At 34.8% G+C, this 19,946-nt stretch overlaps 2 protein-coding genes across 5 annotated transcripts; one reads left to right on the top strand and one right to left on the bottom strand.

The window, feature by feature from the left end:
• Positions 1–5,284: 5,284 nt before the first annotated feature.
• Positions 5,285–8,855, bottom strand: LOC141661617 (binding partner of ACD11 1-like). Of its 3 annotated transcripts, none has more exons than XM_074468621.1 (6): positions 8,686–8,855; positions 7,297–7,380; positions 6,846–6,949; positions 6,697–6,772; positions 6,290–6,373; positions 5,285–6,007 (listed from the first exon to the last, which is right to left on the bottom strand). In XM_074468621.1, the coding sequence occupies exons 1-6, from the start codon at positions 8,689–8,691 to the stop codon at positions 5,444–5,446; spliced, it is 918 nt and encodes a 305-aa protein (XP_074324722.1). In that variant the 5' UTR covers positions 8,692–8,855; the 3' UTR covers positions 5,285–5,443. The 3 variants fall into 3 exon arrangements, with proteins under 3 accessions (XP_074324722.1, XP_074324724.1, XP_074324723.1); XM_074468623.1 differs by having other exon boundaries at positions 7,333–7,380; XM_074468622.1 differs by lacking the exon at positions 8,686–8,855 and adding an exon at positions 7,870–7,916 and having other exon boundaries at positions 7,297–7,389.
• Positions 8,856–9,393: 538 nt separating this feature from the next.
• LOC141724865 (putative late blight resistance protein homolog R1A-10) lies at positions 9,394–13,134 on the top strand. Of its 2 annotated transcripts, none has more exons than XM_074527148.1 (2): positions 9,394–9,597; positions 10,166–13,134. In XM_074527148.1, the coding sequence occupies exon 2, from the start codon at positions 10,263–10,265 to the stop codon at positions 12,900–12,902; it is 2,640 nt and encodes an 879-aa protein (XP_074383249.1). In that variant the 5' UTR covers positions 9,394–9,597; positions 10,166–10,262; the 3' UTR covers positions 12,903–13,134. The 2 variants fall into 2 exon arrangements, with proteins under 2 accessions (XP_074383249.1, XP_074383250.1); XM_074527149.1 differs by lacking the exon at positions 9,394–9,597 and adding an exon at positions 9,651–9,810.
• The last annotated feature ends 6,812 nt before the right edge of the window (positions 13,135–19,946 follow it).

The following is a 19,946-nucleotide window of genomic DNA, read 5'->3' as shown; positions in this document are numbered from 1 at the left end:
TTTCAATAAACAGTATATATGGGCGTGTGTGCATTTATAGCATTGAAGAAGTATCAACTTGTCGGCTTGAGGTCTGACAGGTCCCGGCATTTAGTGCAAGTGAGTTTCATTTGTGAAGTTGCCAGTTAATTTGTGGGGTAAAATGGCTATTTCATTATTGTAATCACATGTAACTTGCAAGTTGGTTACCAAGTTAAAAAAAAATTTAATCGCATAACTAAGTTCATTATATATTGCAATCGTAACACTCAACTAAAAAAAGTTTACACTGTTGTTAAAAACCCTTTGACCTTTAACAGATGAACGTTAGTCTTGACGGTCAATGGACATGTTGGAGCCATGTCACGCCACATCATATGCCATGTCAGGTACCCGGAAAGACCCGACCTAGTTACAAAAATATAAGACTTACAATTAAAATTACTTATTTTTGATTAGGCGAGGGTAAAAGAGAGGAGGCGACCGAGCAGCTGGAATTATCGACTGGATCGTCACCTACAATCAATCATGTAAATCCTCTCATTCTCTTTGAATTTCGATTTGAGTTTGTATGTCTTATTTGATTTTGATTTGGTTGATTATTTGTATGTATATTTCATGTATTTGTATGCATATATGAAAACCCTAAATTTATGTTAAGCTGTTAATTATGTATGCATTTTGTATTGGAATGAAACAGGTCTGTGAGAATAATGTTGTATTATGGTGGTGAATTTATTGTATCTCCTCTTACTAAGATGGAAATATACCAGGCTAAGAAAGTTAAGGTCAAAAATCATATTGATGTTAAAAAAATAGGTGTGGCTCAAATTAAGGGTTTGTTTACTGATGTAGTAAGACATATGGATGGCTTGTACTATTTAAGTAATGGTATTAGTCCAGAAAAGGGATATAAGCTGCTTATTAAAGATGAACAAGTCCCATAATTGTATAAGTTATCAACAAATACTAGCGGGGGTGGGGTGGTGAGATTATATGTTCACCACATAAATCTTGAGATGGATAATGATGCTGAAGAGGGAGGAGATACTGAGAATATGGGTGATAAGGAGGAATACAATGAAAATTGTGAGGGTGAGACTGATGAGGAGGAAGTTGAAGAAGAAGGTGATATTAGTGACGGTAGTGATTCTGATTTATCTGACTGTAGAAGAATTAGGGCAAAGTGAGAAGAGAACATGAAGCATTAGATAAAGAAATGAACCAAGAAATAAGAGAATCTTTAAAAAAAATTATGAGTCGAGAATCTGAATCAGAATCTGATTATTATTATGAAGGGTCCTCTAGTAGTGATAATGAGACGGATGAAGACATTGCATATGCTGAACCAAAAGTAAGAAAAAAAAGTAAGGGTAAATGAGGTTTTTAACATGAGAACAGATGCTAAGAACATCAAATGGGTTCCAGTCCTAATATTTGGGGATAAACAACAAGTCAAAGCAACAGTCAGGAGGTTTTCTATTGAGACCGGGAGACCACTAAAATATAATGTGGGTGACAAGCAGAGGATTCAAGTGATATGTGCAAAAGGATGTCCTTTTAAAATGTGGTTATCATATTTAAAGGAGAAAGAGTGTTGGTAGGTGAAGACAGTAAATGATGAACATAATTGCATATATCACTATTCAAACAAACTTGTAAGTGTTAAGTTTTTAGCAGAGGTATATGGTAACATGATTAGAAGAAATCCTAGTTGGAAACTCAAAGAAATGCAAGAAGAAATAAAGAAAGACCTGAAGGTAGAAGTAAGTGAGGCCAAAGCTTGTTGACTGAGACAGAGGGCCTTGAGCCACAAGAAGAGATGGTCAAACACTTTGCAGGGCTGAGAAGGTTTGCAGGTGAGATTTTAAGGAGTAACAAAAACAACACAGTGAAGATCACTACAACAAGGGTTAATGAAGCAGATGCTCCACATTTTCAGAGGTTTTATATTTGTTATGATCAATTGAAACAGGGCTGGAAAGATGGATGTAGGCCGATACTAGGTCTTGACGGTTGTTTTTTAAAAACCGTGTGTGGTGGACAGTTGTTATCAGCAGTAGGTAGAGATGGAAATGATAGTATGTTTCCAATTGCCATGGCAGTTGTGGAAACTGAATCTTATTCTAGTTGGGGATGGTTTTTGATGTTGCTTATTGAAGATCTTGACTTGCATGATGGATATGGATTAACCTTGATATCAGATCAATAAAAGGTATATTTCTTAAAACTTGATCAAGAAACTTAAAACTTAAAACTTTAGCAAGAAACATATCTCTTGTGTTATACTTAATCATATTGCTTCTTTATTCAGAGTTTGGACAAAGCTGTTAGGGAGTTACTTCCTCAAGTTGAGTACAGATTTTGTGCTAGGCATCTGAGCTCAAACTTGAGCAAGAAACATCCAAGTGAAGCTGTCAAACTTGCTTTCTGGGCAGCTGCTATATCAACACATCCTGAGGCATTTAAGGCTGCAATGAGGGATCTAGAGAGACATTCCAAAGGGGTTGCTGAAAAGATGAATGAGTTGGATCCAAAAGCCTGGTCTCATGCCTACTTTTCAACACATTGCAAGTGTGATAGTGTCGAAAATAACATCTCAGAATGCTTCAACTCCTGGATACTCAAATGCAGGTATATGCCTCTGATTGATATGCTCACTGACATTCATGATATGATTATGGAGAGACTTAATAAAAAGAGAGATATCATGAAGAGTGTTGATTGTGTTGTGCTTCCTAGGATTAAAAATTAATTAGATATTGCTATTAAGGATAGTAATGAGTGTAGGGTTCTCTGGGATGGTAGAGAGAATTTTCAAGTTAAGTGGAGGGGTATTGGATATTGTGTTAATCTAGAGGAGAGAACTTGTTCATGTAGAGTATGGGAGTTGACTGGTATCCCCTGCTCACATGCAATTTGGGTTATACACAAAATGAGAAAGGACCTGGTTGATTATGTTTCTCATTGGTTTAAGAAGGAGGCTTACATGAGAATATATTCTCATTGCCTGGAAGTACTAAGGGGGGAACCTTTCTGGGAAGAAACTCTTGGAGACACAATTCTCCCACCACCAATTGTGAAGCAGTTGAGGGGGAGGCCTAAACGGCAAAGGAGAAGGGAAGGTTGGGATGGGGCTAGAGGAAGGATGAAGAAGGGAGCAAAAAGTTCATTGTCTAAGATGGGGAAGGTTATGCACTGTACTATATGCAGACAGAGGGGACATAAGAGGGGGAAATGCCCAAACAAGTCTGCTGATTACGTGAAAAAAGTTTCGAAAAAAAGGGCTCCAAAGAGGAAAAACATGATTGCAGAAGAGGCTGAAATAAATGAAGAAATGGATAGAGGTCAGATTGAAAGAGAGACGTGGGATGCACAATTAATGGATGAGGTTTTTATGGCTGAAATTGAAATGAATGCACCACCACCTAACACTCCTAGAAGAAGCCAAAGATTGGAGGAACAAAGTCAGTCTCCTAACACACAAAGGCCTAGTCAAAAAATGATGTTTGTAAGTAGTTTACTGTCAAATTTGTAGATTTAATTAAATTTGTTCAAAGCATCAACAAATACCTTAATTATATTTCTGTTTTAATACAGATGCCTACACCAAATATTGGAGCATCACATGAGAGCACTAGGACTCCACCTCCCTCAATACCACTATTACATGAGGTTGGGACCAGTAAAAGGGGAAGACCAAAGCTTCTAGTAAAGCCATTCACATCACCAAGCCAGAAGAACCATTGACTGAAGTACTTTAAACTTTTTAATTATTAAGTTATTTGCAACCGAGAACTATTGTATTAGTAAGTGGGGGACATGATGCTTTCTATGCTATTTTGCTTATTGTAACTGCATAATGTTGCAGGAATCTTGACTATCTAATGCATTTCACAATCTTTTGTCGTTTCATTCATGTTTTTATTTATGTTTACTTTTTCTTTTGAAGTTAAATTTCATAGAATTGAGAATACAGTTTCAATTGCATAACATAAACTAGTCAATTTTTATTACACTTCAATTGTCATTTAGGTCTTCAACAACCAAGTAATTAGAACAAGTACAAATGAAAAAATAAACATCCAAACTGTTATTTTCATTACATTTGTTGCTTTCTTCACTTCCTTCTCCATCACATCCAATTTCCTCACACAAACATCATCGATTTGCATATCTTCCATCTTCTCCAACTTTTTTTTCAGTACCTTAATTTCATCCTTTTTCATTGTCAATTCGGACAATAATCCATTGATTACTTCTCTACCTCGATCTGTGTACTCCAGATCAATCCACATAAAAAAATTGCAACTTCTCGACTCCTTAAACCTGCTACAACTATAAAATCTCCTATCCGGATTTTTTGTTCCATATTTCCATGCCGGCCAAACACCAGCTTCGATTCCACACCAGCAATTGACAATACCCATTCTGCTCAAACTTGTCAATCTCATATCTTCACACCAACTGCTACTATTAATGGAGGTTGAGGACCTCATTATATTTTAAGAACAACAAAAGAAGAAGTAAATAGAATCAATGTGAAGAATAAGTTATGGGTCGGGTTTATAAATAAAATCTTTAATTTAGGTGGGTTTCAATTGGGTGGGTACTGCCAGGTAGCCAATGTCAGGTAAGCAAACCGTTAGAGATTTAACGGAACTGAAAATAATGACCAATTTGAAACTTTTTAAATACTTCATTAGTTGACTGAAAAGTTTTTTAACTTGTTGACCAACTTGCAAGTTACATGTGACTACAGTGATGTATTTAATCAAATTTTACATGTTTTTGGCTCGTAATCAGGGTTGTGGCCAGCTATTTTGCTACATAATACATGAGCAATTGAGTATATTGTTTATATGAAAAAGAAAATTAATGGCTACAAGCTTGCTAGCAAATTAAGACCACGACTTCCATCCTATACATGTAAATACTCCATAACTTCCCAAGCATCGGTTTTATGAATCTTTTTAGCTTTGTGATTACGTAGTGAGCTGATTTCCAAATTTGGGATTAAACTTTAATGACTTCACTAGTAGACAATTTAAATGACTTAGCCAAAACCAATGTTTAATTGTATTGCTTCTTCCTAATTTTCATTCTAATCGACCAGCCTTTCCCAACCTTAATCTATCAATAATGAAGATTATGCCACTAAAGCTTAAGGGCCGCACACTAAATTAAAACTATAAAAATATCAGTGTCAGGTTCTTCACATCCATGTTGGCTTTGAAGAGAAAGTGTGAGGGTTTCAATTTGTTTGAACTACAAAAAAGAAGCATACCAAGTTTGCAAATCTTTATGATCACGGAACTGTGTCTCTAGTGAACGAGTTACTAACAATATTCGTATTACTTACAACATGAACAAGTAAATCATTAGAGGGAAACATACAGCAAAGTGTAACAGAATCAGAAAATTCATTACGTGGGTATTAGCACTGAATTGGTTCCTAAGTTTATCAGATGGTTGTATGAACAGAAACCACAGTAAGCTCCGCAGTGGAAGACTTGTCAAGATGGAATCGTGCATAGTCATTAACCACAGTTGGCTCCTCTTTGTAAAGCATCTCTTTCTTTTCCTCATCAGCCTTTTCAACCTTGTCTCTAGTCATGGAGCTTAAATCCTCAGCTGCCTTTGCAAACATACTTAAAGCACTTGAAACCCATGAAGCCCCTGTAGAAACATAGCGATTTCTCATGATAGCTGAACCTGCACTGCTAGCTGTTTGTTCAGCAGCTAAAAATGCATGTTTTGTCATATCAGACACTTGGAACCACTCATCTATTTCTCTCACTTTTTCATTCACAGCAGCTGTCCCAGTGCTTAACATCTTGATCAAGCCGATTTTGCGATCAATGGAAGCAAAAGTAGCCGAGGCATGTGATGTCAACCGATGCTTTTCATCAAATGATTTTGCTCTGTTCAGGGTGTCTTTTCCCAAGATAAATCCCAAGGCAAGCATGGTGCTCACTACATCTTCGGTCTTACGAAAACCAGAACCACCATCAGTAGTCTTTTTCTCCTATAGAAAAGGGGAAAGAAATATCTGTTACTCAGATGTAAAAGACAAGTAATCTTGAGCGCATATGCTCCTGGTGACATTAAAACTCTTTTATGTTCTCTGGCGCATAGCAATGACGTAAAAGGTGAAGATAATAATTTAAAAGTGTCAGCAATCTATCACATCTAATACAGAGATTGTCCAATCCCAGGTGTTGGAAGTTGCACTACTCTAGTACTCTATAATAAGATATTGAAATTGATAACAAATTTATTATTTTATAGAGATATATAATAAACATACCACAGTCAGCAGAGGAACATAGGGAGGCAGCTGGTAGTTCTCAGCAGGGGTTATGGAGACTGGACGATTGACAATGGTGGATCCCTAAAAAGTTGGGGCCATGGGAATTACGACACTTTTAGATACCAAAGGCTTGAAGATGATTAAAGTAAGAACTGTAAACTTGTAAGAGTTTGAAATACAAGATGACTAGCTAATTGATGCCAGTTATAAATAGCTCAAATATTAACTGTTCATTTTTTCTCAATAATTTCCTTCTTGTTATTCTCTTTATTAAATAAAGAGTAAAGCTGATTATCTGAGCAACTGTGTATTGCCTTCAATAGTTTATAACCATATAAACCAATTAGCATAAGAGTTTACTTAATGAGAAGTGTAGATATAGTATATAACTATATATAGCATACCGACATAAGCACTGCAGTATCTGCTCCCTGTGCTTCCTTGAATGTGACATAAGCTACTCTAGTCATTTCAGTTTCCCTGCATAAATTAGCGCCAAAGTCTTAGGAAGAAATTCGGAAAAGACTAGAAATAGCTAATCAAAGAAACAAACCTTTGAAACTCAATAAACTGAATATCACCAGAATAAGAAAAGAAATCAATGATATCCTTCTTCGTAGCAGATAACGAGATATTACTGACCCTAACTGTCCTTATCTGTTTAAAGTCAGAGTAAGGAAGAGGTGAGACATGTATCAAAACTGAATCTATAAAAAGTTCAAGTAGCCAACACAGGCAAAGTAATAGACAAATCAAACTACTTATACACTATGTTCTAACTATTATCTGGACCTCACATCCACATATCAGTCGCAGAATAAAGGGATCTGTTTTTCTAACTTGCTGCTACATAAAATCATTTTCCTTCAATTAATGCAAAATCCATTCAACTCAACAGAGAAGCAGCTGATTTTTCTGAATATATATATATATATATATATATATATATAACATTTATTGTTATCCTCATTACATAAAACTATAAATTTAAGTTGTTTACATACGTCTGAAACATTGATTGTCCAGTTTGGGGTACTCACTGGTAGCAAACCCACTCCATTTATCATATCCTGGTGGCTCATTGGGGCCTGCAGATACTAACTTGAAAGTGTTAGATAATACACGATCCCAAAAGTAAGGTAAACCGCAATAACTAGGAAAGCTGAAACACATATTATCATGTGATAGACATATCGATTGACAAGTCATGCCAACAATTCACATTGCATTGTTTAGCTCACCAGCTCTTGCAACAAAATGGAAAGGGAAAAAACCTCAAGGTCTTAAACTTGAAATAGAATCAGTGATATGACCAACATCAAATTTATTCTGGTCATGATTCTGAATCCAAAATAAAATCATCCAATACAATAATTATTTTTACAAGTGCCCGTCCTAGTTTGGTATCATTTTATGCATTTCTACTCGTTTTATATAACCACACACACACACACTAACAAATAACAACATGCATTTTTTCAACGAGTTACTTAACTGAATCATGACAAACATCTTGAGTTGAGAATCTTAACCAAAACCTAAAATTTCCTAATCACTACATATGCAGATGTACATACTTAAGCAGATTAAGTAACCACATAAACTCTTTTCAGCAAGGTACTCCACTGAATCATACGAGTTGACAGTCTCAATAACATGTAATCAGAATTTTCCTAAATCACTGCACACAAACAGTACACAGAAGTCAGAACTAATAACAACCTGCACTTTTTTCAATGAGGTAGTCAACTGAAACCAATCTCTCGAGTTGACAGTCTTAACAATATAAAATTTCCTAAATTACTACCGACACACAGACACACACACACACACTCTACTGTACACAGAACAAATAACAACCTGGACGAGGTACTCGACTAAACTAACTTCTCGAGTTGACAGTCTTAATAATATTAAATCAGAAATTTCCAAAATCACCATAAATCACAACCTGCAGTTTTTCAGCAAGACTAAATCACGATGAATCATTTGATTAGACATTTTTAGTTATACACGATCTTTCGAGTTCCTATATTCAGTCGAAATCAGCTTCATATGTGTTGTACAATTAAGTCATAATTCATATTAACCTAAAACAAAACAACCGCACGGTAGTAGCAATCTCTAACAAAGTACAAACCCTAGAATAATTAACGAACGATTAAACAACGCTCATTTCTCATAATCGCACAATCAATCAGTAATATAATGAGAGTAATAAGATCGAATCGAATGAAAATAACAAAATAATACACACACACGTACACGTAATCACATTGTTGGTGAAATGTAAGTAACAGATCACAGTAAGCAAGTATTATATACAACGTGTGTGTGTGTGGAGATTGTGATAAAGTGACAGTAATGGAAGATGATGAAGAAGAGAAACGTACCGACATTGTGTGAGAGAGAGAGAGAGAGATGCGTAGAGAGAGAGAGAGAGAGAGATGTGCAGAGTTGCAAGTGAAAAATAGATAAAAATGGGGGAGTGATTACACGTTGAAGGGGGTGTTAGCGGGAAAATAGCGCGCCCACACACAATGTCCTTTTTCCGCATCTCATACCCCTATATGCTCCTTCACATTGTTAGAAAATAAACCATTTCTCTTTGTTTGAAGAAAAATAATAAAATTCTTAAAAATCGGTAACATATTTCTTTGGACAAATTCTCTTTGATTTTTTTCCTAACATTTCATAGTTGTTTTAGAATTCGTTGGCAGAAGTCAAAAATTAGAGAAATATTGAACAACATCTTCGATGTTAGTTTGGTATTAGAAAAATAAAATGTTTTTCAAAAAATAACTTTCTTTTTGAAAAATGCTACATATTTCTAGAAAATTAGTTCATCTTCTTGACAAGATATTTTCAAAATGAAAATTTTCTCCTTATAATTTTGACAATTTTTTTTTCTCAAAATCAAATAATTTTGACAAAGAAATTACATTTCAAGTTCATTAGTAAACTACTATCTATTAGATGATTGGATTTTTAAAAAGTTAAATAGAAAATTGTAGTAATTATTTAATGAAATTATGGAAGTAGTATATGCAAAATACAAATATCAACTTTTAAAAAGAAAAATGAAGTATTTGTGAGGTGGGCAGAGGGAGCGAAGTGTTAGAGCCAAGTTGAGTTGACTTGGTTTCTTCCCAGAAATAACCACTGCACTTGCCATTCTTGATTCTATCACACTTCTAAACCAATTCATTTTTTCAACTCCTCCTCATGTTACTACCCTCTGATCCTCAGCCTACTTATTCTCCTATACATACAATCCCATTCTATTTCAACTTCACTAGCTGTTTGTAAGTTTCTGCTTATTTTATTTCTTGGCCAAATGACTTGATCTTGTTGCTCCATTTTATTTTAATAGATTGAATCTATAGGTTTTAGAATGAGAAATATCATATTTACAATTTCTTACTTGATGTAGAGTAAATTTTGATATTTTACTAAAGGATCGATTAGATTTTTGTATTTAAGTTCACTTGGGTAGTTGGGTTGGATTGCGCTTTCAGGTAACCACAATTCTGCTATGTCCTGGCTGCTATTTTTTTCAATTAGGTCCCTATTATGTGCAAATGGTTCATTCAACTAAAATCCGTTTCTCTTTTTCGGAAGGTCGCCATAGATGTAACTAGAAAGAGTAGAGACAGTTTGTTGTTATGGAAGTGGAATGCATTCAATGTGTTTTTCTCATCTGTTTGTTTTATGTGGAATAGCAATGATACTAATACACATAACATAGTATATGGATAGTCTTCTCTGATCACGAATTGTGTAGCTATGTTTAAAAAAAGTATGTGACACACAATAAAGATATAATTAATTGTTCAATGGAGACGTTTAGTGACTTGTTTTCGGGATTTGCAGGTGTCCATGAATAGCTGAACACATTATGAGCAAGACCATCCCACTGTCTTATTTGTAAATTATTCTAGCTTATTGTATTGAAAACCAAGACACAGAGATGGCTGATGCTGTAGTAGAGTTTCTTTTGGAGAATCTTAAGCAGCTGCTACTTTACAATGTTGAATTGGTTTCTGGAGTAAAGGAAGAGGTAGAATCACTTTTAAAGGAGCTCAGTTTCATGAATGCCTTCTTAAGAGATTCTAAGGAAAAGCGAAGTCAGTATGAAGTAGTAAGAGAGATCGTTAGACAAATCAGGGATGTTGCTTATGAAGCTGAAGATATTATCGATACGTTTGTAGTTACAGCAGCTTTGCAGAGATCAAGAAACAGGCTTAGCAGATTTGTTCATGTCCTTGATTCTAGAAGTGTTGCAAAAGAAATTGAATCAATCAAAATAAGAATTAAGGAAATATATGATACAAAGAAGTTTGGTATTGAATTGCTGCATGGTGGAGAGTCCTCCACTAAACGCTCCTCAAAAAAACGGGTTCCAGTGGTGGAAGAAGATAATGTAGTAGGTTTTGATGAGGAGACAAAAATAGTAGTAAATCGACTTACTTCTGGATCAGAACAACTTGAAGTGATCTCTGTTGTTGGCATGGGTGGCCTTGGCAAGACCACTCTTGCCAAAAAGATATATACAGATCGCTCTGTTGAGTATCATTTCTTTATTCGTGCATGGGTTTATGTGTCTCAAGATTACAGCAGAAAGGAAGTGTTTCTTGCGATATTAAGTTCTCTTAAACAGCTCAAAGATGAAATGCACAAATTAAGCGATGATCAATTGGCTGACAAATTACAAGATTATCTGTCTAGTGGCAAATATCTCATAGTAATCGATGATGTCTGGCAGATAGGAACATGGGATGATCTTAAAGTGGCTTTTCCTAACAGAAACTGTGGAAGTAGGATATTGTTAACTAGTAGAAACACGGATGTAGCTATTCATGCTAACCCTGTAAATCCACCTCATCATTTACGTTTTCTGACTACTGACGAGAGCTGGGAACTCCTACAAAAGAAGGTTTTCGGTAAAGGTTTCTGCCCTTCAGAGCTTGAGGTCTTGGGAAATCAAATTTCACTAAAATGTTATGGTCTACCGCTTGCAATTGTGGTAGTTGCTGGACTCCTTTCAAAGAAAGACAAGACTCGTGATTGGTGGAAGAAAGTAGCCGACAGCGTCAGTACTTATGTTGCCAGAGACCCCAAACAATGCCTGGATGTTCTGGCACTTAGTTACCACCACTTGCCTGATCACTTAAAAATTTGTTTCATATATTTTGGTGTATTTCCTGAAGACTTTGCAATCCCTGTTTGGAAATTGCTTAGATTATGGGTTGCTGAAGGATTCATACAACAAACAGGACAAGAATGTTTAGAAGATGTAGCAGAGGAATATTTGGAGGATCTTATTGAGAGGAATCTGATATTAGTAGCAGAAAAAAGAGCAAATGGTCGGCTGAAATCATGTAGAATTCATGATATGTTGCGTGACTTGTGCTTGAGGGAAGGTAAAGAAGAAAAGTTCCTAAGGGTAATTGAACGCAATTTTCAGGATGCACCTATGGTTCAGATTAACTATCGCCGCCTTTGTATTCACTCACATGTTCTGGAATATATTCATTCCAAGCCTTCTAATCCTCATGTTCGTTTTTTCTTGTGCTTTGCGATAGAAGAAACTGAATTACCCAGAGAACATACGTCATTTATCCATGAAGCTTTCAAATTGGTTCGTGTGTTAGATGTTAGGTCCATTTGTCTTTACCGTTTTCCTAGTGATATTGTTCAACTACCTCATCTGAGGTATCTAGCCATCTTTGGTAACTTTAAAGTTCTTCCAGCATCCATCAGCAAGCTTTGGAATCTACAAACTCTCATCGTTGAAACTACAGAGCGTGAATTGGATATTCAAGTGGATATATGGAAAATGTTGCAGTTCAGACATCTCCATACAAGTGGGTCCAGTCGTTTACATGGCCCTCCTTCAAAAACCCGTAAACAAAATGAAGATCCATTTGTAAGGAGAAATATGCAAACGATTTCTACTATTTCTCCTGAGAGTTGTACGGAAAATATATTAGCAAGAACCCCTAATCTAAAGAAACTAGGAGTTCGAGGGAAGCTACTCACACTTATGGAGGAAAAAGGAGGGTCTAGCATGTTCGACAATTTTGCCAAATTAGGTAACCTTGAAACGTTGAAGTTATTGAATGACACATTCCCACTTTCACCATTTGAAGCTAATCTAAAACGACTTCCTCAATGGTACAAATTTCCACCAAGTTTGAAGAAATTAACCTTTTCAGATACCTTGTTGGATTGGAAAAACATGTCAACAATAGGTATGTTGCCAAACCTTGAGATTCTCAAATTAAAAGAAAATGCTTTTTTGGGACAACATTGGGAATCACTTGATGGAGGTTTTCGTCTCTTGAAAGTCTTGCAACTTGGAAGAACAGATTTGGTGCAGTGGGATGCTTCCTCTCATCACTTTCCTAGGCTTGAACGGGTTGTTCTCAAGCACTGTGAAAAATTACAAGCAGTCCCTTATGGTCTAGGTGAAGTAGCTGCGTTAAAAATGCTGGAATTGTATTGGCCCACCCCTTTTGCTGCAGACTCTGCCCGGCTAATTCAGCAACAGCAACATGATATGATGAACAATGGGTTTAAGCTGCTGGTATATCCACCGGATCGCTAAGCAAGCACAAGTCACCGATAATATCTTATCTGCACTTGTATGACAGACGGTGAGTGTACATGTTTGTGCTTACATGTTGCCCATGTGTTTTTTTTATATGCGTACTTGCTCAAAGCACATATATTTAAACATTGCTTCATTCGGCTTGATGGCTGAGACCAGCATAAATAGGAAAAATCAGCAGTCCAGTTCATTTGGAACATACTAGTTATGTTGCTGATGAAAGTTACTATTTTGTTTGTAGTTACTATGTGTGTGATTACTGATGGCTCCTTTATTATTTGCATTTCATACAGTTGTGTTTCAGCTCTTCTATGTCCTTGATTTGGTAGCATTTCTGATGCTATGTAACATATTTTCTTGCGTGATGTTCTTTGCCATTTTAATACAGATATTTGTGGCTATTCTGTAATATTTGGTTGCTGCCCCTATCTATCTTGTTCTTTGATAACTTCAGTAGTTTCGATCATCAAGAGGCTACATCACGTCTCTACTTATTTTCCTCTACGGCAGGACTAATCACATTCAAATAGAATAGCTTTCTAGTAGTGGCATGTCGTAGTAATGAATTTCCTCCTAGTAGTACCATGTCTTAGGGATGAATTATTAGTAGGATGTTCTTAGTAATTTTCATAAAGCGTCCCGTTTGGGATCCTATCTTAGAGCACCTGAATAATGATAACACGAATTGGGTGAAACATGTATTTCATAAGACACTCATTTCAGAGTCCACTATTATCATCTGTAAAGAGTTTTTATCAATATCTTCTCCTTGTGTATGAAAGTTTACATTAGAAGGTATATATTAAGTATCAAATGGTGCTCGAATTCTGATTATCTGATGTTTATCTATATATGTTTAGACTTGTTTACTTTCTAATTTCATCAGTGTAGATTTGTCAAGTTCTTAGATAGAGCTACAAAGTTAACTTATTTATAACTTTCTTCATGTTTTCCAAAAAATAGCGTCGTGCTATGCGATGCACACGATTACCATTCCCTCTGCAAGCCTTATCTTCCAGGTATCGGACTGATGAATATCGATTTCAGGGGATGACTCTTCCCCAGGGAGGAACCGCCAACCGGCTCCCGTTTCACCATTTGGATCTTCATAGATATTGATCAAGTAATGCCCTGTTCAGAAACAAACTCAAATCTCTAACCAAACTCAATTCGTTTAATAAATAAGACGATTCGAGTTTACTCTTGAGCTAACTAGTCCTGCTTAGACTCAGAATTGGTTACGAGCTCAATTATTATAAAAAATAAAATTTAAAATGCAGTAAATTTTTACCTGGTGCAGTAATTAGCAATTACAAGTTTGACCTTCACTTGTATTTTATGCACATAAATGTCTTCACTAGTATTCTGTGCAAATGAATGCATTTAACACGTATATTAAGTGATTCTCTAAATGTAATAAATAATCAATTTAATAGTCAAACTCTCTTCTTCACTTTTTCAAATAAAATGACTGAAAAAATTATTTTTCTCATAAACGAGTATACTTAATAAATTAATGGGTTAATTATCAAATAGGTCAATTAGTGCATTCAAATGTATCAAGTGAGTCATTGATTACAAAACGGACTCAAATGAGTCATTCTTTTAAAAATTTGTATCAAAAAAATCACTCTGTCGTTAGTTGAAATTCTTAAAAGTTTTATATATTGAGTTTCGTACATTTTTTATAAATGATATTATATCCAAATGAAAGGTTCAGAGTTCTATTATTTTAGATAATATTGTTAGATTTTTAAAATTTTATCAACTATTTATTTTTAATTTTTTGATTGTTTTATTTGATTTTAATTAAAAATAAATAGTAGATAAATTTTTAAAAATTTAAAAATATTATCTAAAATACTAGAACTCAAAATCTTTCATTTGGATGTAATATCATTCATAAAAAATGTGCGAAACTCAATATATAATACTTTTAACAATTTTGACTAACGATAGAGTGATATTTTTTATACAAATTTTCAAATGAGTGACTCATTTGAGTCAGTTTTGTAATCGGTAACTCACTTGATACATTTGAACGCAGTAAGTGACCTCATGTACCAACATCTCAAACTCATGTACTTGCTTAGTCATGGATTTGGTATCCACCAGCTTGTAATCAAGAAACCTCGCCACAGAATACTTCTCAAGACCTTCAGAATCAATATTATGGGTTTGGTCCAGCTTCCACCATAACTGCTTAGCACTATAAGCATCCGATGAATATATATCAAACAGAGTGTTCGCTAAAGTAGCCAGAATAGCAGCCCTAGCCACCCCATCCTTCTCAGCCCATAGCGCATAAACAATCATAGTTTCAGGATTTTCTTGATCCACAACAGGAGGATCATACTGTACCACCGGCCATAGACCCTTAACAGTTAACCAGAGCTTCATCTTTTTCTTCCAGCGAGAAAAAGAAGCCCCCCACTGAATTTATCGGGCATGCTCGATAAATCAATAGGTTGTGGAAATCTGTACGTGGTCCAATCTATGGTGGACGTAGTAACTCCAGAACCAGAACCAACAACAACATGAGTCTCACCAACAGGAGTATCAGGCTCGTTAACCATCTCGCTAAATAGATATATAACAAATAAACTCTTCAAGATTGTTCAGAAAATAATAGTACAACGACTAAATTAACACAATGAGGCAGTTATATAACGAATAACAAGAATAAGGCAAATCACCAATAACGAAAATAAGCCATGAAGGTTGAAAACATAAAATAATCAGAAACTGCTAAATAATACAAGACAAGAAAGAAAGCTTATCGTAATGAAACTTTCACAACTGAGTCACCAATCCCTCAAGAGGAAGAGGCTGTTCTTGAAGAGTTTATTGCCCCCACTAACTGTGTTCAGAGTCCTCAATAACCCTCCCAGGATAAAACAACAACAGAACACCGGGCTCACAGCAGCGTGATGCTCAACGGCGATCAGACCTCAGTCGCCCGGAAAACCTATGTATATATGTATATTTTTCACAGAGAGAGAGAGGGAAGGGAGATGATGAGGCTGCTCAGGTTTTCCAGATGTCTATCCCTCTTTTAATCAAAAACGTTTTTCTTATTTTTAATCCCAAAAAAACGTAACTGATCATTTTTAATTAACATAAATATTTTACTTAAACCATATTTCAATATGAATATTTTTTAGAATGTAATAGTTAGGCATGCCCAATTTACCAAGCTCAGGCCCATAAATTCTAGGCCCACTAACAAATTCTAACACATAATATTTCTATTAAAATATTATATTAAGTCACTATTTATTTAATTAAAATAATAGTAAAATCCCTCGCCCAGGTCGTCTCGCATACGCGAGACGCCGAGACATTCACCCATCGACCCGACCCGAGTTGTGTCGTGGCGAGGCGAGGCGGCGGCAGCGCGCTCGTGTGTGCGCACGCGAGGCCCACACTACACCCATGCATACCCACATGCCTTAGTAGTTGTGCACTACACTTGCATGTTATACAATATAAAGCCACCAACACTCTTTTACCATATCAATGTGGTACTTAAGTTTTTACAACTTAATCAACCACAAACCCATTTCAAGCTAGCCATTACAACTCCATTTATTTATGGATTCCACTAAGAAAATGTCTTAAATCCAAACATGAAAGTTTGAGTCCTCTTAGAAAGGAACAAACTTCCAACTATAAGTCATTGTTAAAAAAAACCCAGCAAGAATTCATGGTCATGAATTTACATTCATGCCCATGAATCTCTGCTGTATCCCAGAAAAAATTCATGGTCATGAATTTATATTCATGCCCATGAATCTCTGCTGCAACTCAAGTTGGTTTCATTTTCTAACATGAACTTCCTTGATGCTGATGAAATTTATGTAGATTTGAGGAGATGTTATTGTGGGTTTTCTTGAAGGTTTGTATCTTATTGGTTGATTTGTCAGGTTTGGTAGCTGAGAGACCAAAAGAAAAAAGAAAAAAACCAGGCACAAGAATATTAACATTTATAGTGACTTTGCATCTTTGAGGCAGTATTTGTTACCTGCAATAGTGTTTTGAGGCAGTGTTTGTTACCTGCAATAGTGTGTCGTCTCTTACTGCTCAAGTTGACGTGTTTATGTTTCTGATCAGGAAAGTGGAAACCATCCCTAGACAAGTTGACGTGTTAACGTTTCTGATCAGAAATGTGGAAACCATAATTGGCTCATAATTTCCTGAGGAATATCACTTGTACACCAGTTTGCATATATTTCTATACATTGCTCCATTCAGTTTGATGAAGAGACCACCACAGAAGGAAAACAATAGTCTCATCTACATCTCATGTTGCTAATTTGTAGATGTTTTTATATTTCATGTTTTTTTACTTGTGATGACTCCTTTATTCTTTGCATTTGATGTAGTTGTGTTACGGCTCTTCAATATTCTTGACTTGGTAGCACAATGATGCAATTTTAGATGCTTGATGAGTTATAACTCATTGATCTTTCACATTTGATACAACTATCTGTTGTTCTTCTATCATATATGGTTACAAACTTTATGTATCTTGAACTATAGATATTGATAATGATTCTTCAAGAAGGGGATTGATAGTTTGGGTGAAGTAGGTTTTGATTTGTGGGAACTCGTCGGAGAGAACATGACAGGTGGGATGGTATCATGGTAATATAGCCACATTAGGCCGAAACAGGGAGGGTGTGTGGATTTTCAGCTATGGCATCAGGCAGTGGTATCATTCTGCAATGTGTAGTAGAAGCTTTGTTTTCCCGAAAGAAAATGTAGTTTTTGGCCAACATTAATAAGGCAACAAGCTCGAATAAGAAATACATCAGAAATATTCTTTAGAGATCTCGTGCTAAATCAAAAATATTTTACTCTTCGCTCCTAAATATATTTTACATCCTTCAAAAGAGTTTTTATTCAAAGTTTATTAATATTCATGGTTTAAGTATTAATATCCATTTTTACACCCATTCTGTGTGTTCGTAAAGTAATTTTCTCCCGTTGTAAAATCAGCATTTCTCAGAGAAAATTATTCAAAAATACTCAAAAATATTTCCCACCACTCAAATACATTTTATATATTAGGAAATATATTTTAAGTATCTATACAAGTCAAAACTTTGGTCAAAATATCCATCTCTTTCGTTCCAAGACCAATAGTATTTTTATTCGGAAGTAAAGGCTAATAGAACCGCTTTAAATCTAAATAAATACTTCCATATACTAGAATGAATTGAAATTTGGTATGGATCACTTAAATGGTATTTTATATGCATGGTAAAAATTTCGTAGCATTTCGAGAATTTTTGTCCGGGCACGAATTTCGAGGCAGTTGGTCCCACAGTTGACCACGTATGACCTAGCTACCATTGACCATTATTGACCAAACTTTTTAGGACATAATTTTATAATATTTAGGTAATTATCATATTTTTTATGATATTTATTTAAGAGTTTTTGGGGTGATCATAATTAATGGTGCTTAATCCTTAATTAAAGACTTAATTGCATAAAAATGGTATGAGTTATAATTTTTTTGCACAAAAATGGCTAATATATAATAATAGGCACCCGTATAACTCATGTATAATTTTCTTGCCACCCGATTGCATTCCGTTAGTTATTTTTAACGGACGCTAGGGTTTTCATAAATTAAAGTTGTAATTGTACGAATATGGCCTAATTATAATATTTTTTACACAAAAATGATCAATCATGAAATTAAAATCAAAGAGCATTTGTAAGATAAATCAATCACGGAATAAAAAACCAAACAAAAGCTACAAATTAGCAAAAAAAACTTATTTTTTATAAAGGTAAACGACTTTCCTTTTGTAAAATTAAAGAATCACACCTTAATCTACATTTCTGCGACATAGCCAAGACGGAAAAAAACACCTTAATCTATATTTCTGGGACAGAGCCAAAACGGAAAATGGTAAACCATAAACCATGTTTCAAACATAAGCATTCAGAAGTATATTAAACTTAACGCATTAATCTTCATCTTCTTCGTCTCCATCTCCGCCACTAGTTTTTTTTTGAAGCAGTCTTATGGTTCCTTCACTTAACTCTATCAGGTCGACTACCAGCAAAGGGACTCGTAAGTGAAAAGTCAATATACTTATGATAATACACTTTCACCATGAACGAGGGAACATTAATCACCTGCCTTCCAAAATTATAATATCCACATAAAAATAAGTGTTAAAACATGCATATCAGCCATATCTTACTTATAATTATTTAATTTCTTATTTTCATGTATAGTCTGATAACATGGAAAAAATAATTAAGGATACTAATGAAAAATACTAATGTACCAACATTTCATTAATCCAAACTCCATATCGAATGGTAGGATTCAAAATTTTATGTTAGACAACATCTAGAAGTGATAGTTAGAGAATATCAAAGTTTTACATTTTAGGAACAAGACAATCCATACAAAATTATTACATTTTTAATAAGCACTTTAAGCTAATGAGCATGATGTAAAGAAATACCAAAATATTACAGTATAAAGCCAACACATATAGAATAAACTAAAGAGAGACCTTCAGGTTATACAGAAAAAGCCAAGAAATACACACAAAGTCATGCACTCAATTTCACAGAAGAAATCAGCAAAATCGTTCTTTTTAACAGGGTCTGACAGAAATGTAGAAAGATTTATATTTGCTCTTTAGTTTTTAATTCCATGACTGATTTAATTTATAAATACTCTTTGATTTTTAATTCTTTGATAGATCATTTTTGTGCAAAAAAGTTATAATTCAGACCATTTTCGTGTAATTATATCTTTGATTTAAAAAAATCTTAACGTCCGTTAAAAATAACTAACGGAATGCAATCGGGTGGCAAAATAATTATAAATGAGTCATACGGGTGCCTATTATTATATATTAGCCATTTTTGTGCAAATCAATTATAACTTATGCCATTGTCGTGCAATTAAGTCTTAATTAAAGTAATTAAAGAATGATTAAAAGAAAAGGAAAATATAAATTTAATATGTATATATCAGATGATATTTGAATGAATACTAGTTTG

Source organism: Apium graveolens, chromosome 5 (genome assembly GCF_009905375.1).
Source record: "Apium graveolens cultivar Ventura chromosome 5, ASM990537v1, whole genome shotgun sequence".
Lineage (NCBI taxonomy): Eukaryota > Viridiplantae > Streptophyta > Magnoliopsida > Apiales > Apiaceae > Apium > Apium graveolens.
Note: the sequence above shows the minus strand (reverse complement) of the source record. Positions and strands in the feature narration are given on the sequence as shown.